Here is a 1,772-nt window from a genome sequence, read left to right on the forward strand (position 1 = left end):
GCTTTGCGGTCGGAGGCCGAGCACTTGCCATACCAACCGGTGATGCAGACAGTCAAGATGCTGCAGCTGTAGAACATTTTGAGGATCTGAGGGCCCATGACATATCTTTTCAGCCTCCTGAGGGAGAAGAGACGTCGTCGTGCCTTCTTCACGACTGTGTTGGTGCATCTGGACTAAGTCAATTCCTTAGTGATGTGGAAACCGAGGAACTTGAAGCCTTAGTGATGTGGACACCGAGGAACTTGAAGCTCTCAACCCGTTCCACTACAGCCAAGTCGTGGATGGGGGCATGCCTCGGCCGTGGGTTTTCTGTAGTCCACAATCTACTCCTTTGTCTTGTTGTTGTCCTTGCACCACACTGCCAGGTCACTAACCTCGTCCCTATAGGCTGTCCCATCGTCATTGTTCATCAGGACAACCACTGTCATGTTGTCAGCAAACTTAATGACGGTGTTGGAGTCGTGCGCGGCCACGCAGTCGTGGGTGAACAGGGAGTACAGGAGGGGACTAAGCATGCACCCCTGAGAGGCCCCCGTGTTGAGGGTCAGCGTTGCTTACCCCCATCACCTGGGGGGGGGGGGGCAGCCCGTCAGGAAGTCCAGGATCAAGTTGCAGAGGGAGGTGTTCAGTCCGAGGATCCTGAGTTTAGTGATGAGCTTGGAGGGCACTATGGTGTTGAATGTTGAGCTGTAGTCAATGAACAGCATTCTTAAATAGGTGATCCTCTTGTCCAGGTGGGAGAGGACAGTGTGGATCGCAATATAGATAGCTTCATCTGTGGATCTGTTGGGGCGGTATGTGAATTGGAGTTGGTCTAGGAGACAAGCAAGGCAGTAAAGTAGTAGGGGGAAAAAAATGTCAGTGAAAGTCAGACCTCGTCGGAGGTCGTAGTGCGATTTCTTATAAGCGTCCGGATTAGTGTCCTGTTCCTTGAAACCGGCAGCTCGAGCCTTTAAGTGCAGATGTTGCCTGTAACCCATGGCTTCTGGTTGGGGTATGCACGTATGTATTTATGTATGTAGGGTCATTGTGAGGATGACGTCGTCGATGCTTAAACTCCTCGATGGAATCGGTTGAATCGTGGGAACATATTTCAGTCTCTGCTAGCGAAACAGTCCTGTAGATGTTTGTCGTTCGGATATCATGGTGCCGAGTACCCAGAGTACAATGTACTCTTATAATCTCCACCCGGCACAGCCAGAAGAGGACTGGCCACCCCTCGGAGCCTGGTTCCTCTCTAGGTTTCCTCTTAGGTTCCTGCCTTTCCAGAGTTTTTCCTAGCCACCGTGCTTCTACATCTGCATTGCTTGCTGTTTGGGGTTTTAGGCTGGGTTTCTGTACAGCACTTTGTGACATCGGCGGATGTAAGAAGGGCTTTATACATACATTTGATTGATTGATGACAATTCCCTTACACCATATTTCTGACACCGAACCTCTCTTCAGGACACTTCGATCGCAGGTGAGGAGACTAAAGTTGAGGTTATAGAAAAAGAGTTCAGGAAAACCCATAAAAACGATGTCAACCGTTTACCCTGGTTTCAGTCTCCAGATCTCAACCCAATTCAACACCTCTGGGAGATTCCGTTGCAGAGCCGGACATGGTGTTTTGCACCGCCATCAACAAAACACCACATTATGGAATTTTCTGGTGGAAGAATGATGTCACATCCCTCCAATAGAGTTCCAGAGTTCCACCTGTAGAATCTATGAGGAAGCAACTTTATGTCGTGTTTCCTTTACTTTGGCAGTTATCTGGATGTGAGCTGTAT

The 1,772-nt window shown here is 49.4% G+C and overlaps 1 protein-coding gene across 1 annotated transcript in view; it reads right to left on the minus strand.

Annotated features, from left to right (window-relative positions):
* Positions 1–563: 563 nt before the first annotated feature.
* LOC135538157 (sodium/potassium/calcium exchanger 1-like) overlaps positions 564–1,772 on the minus strand; it is a 32,617-nt gene continuing 31,408 nt past the window's right edge. The window contains exon 7 of the mRNA XM_064964128.1: positions 564–814. Within this exon, the coding sequence (XP_064820200.1) occupies positions 564–814 (251 nt within the window). The remainder of the gene's footprint in view (positions 815–1,772) is intronic.

The sequence above is a fragment of the Oncorhynchus masou genome, unplaced genomic scaffold (genome assembly GCF_036934945.1).
Source record: "Oncorhynchus masou masou isolate Uvic2021 unplaced genomic scaffold, UVic_Omas_1.1 unplaced_scaffold_921, whole genome shotgun sequence".
Lineage (NCBI taxonomy): Eukaryota > Metazoa > Chordata > Actinopteri > Salmoniformes > Salmonidae > Oncorhynchus > Oncorhynchus masou.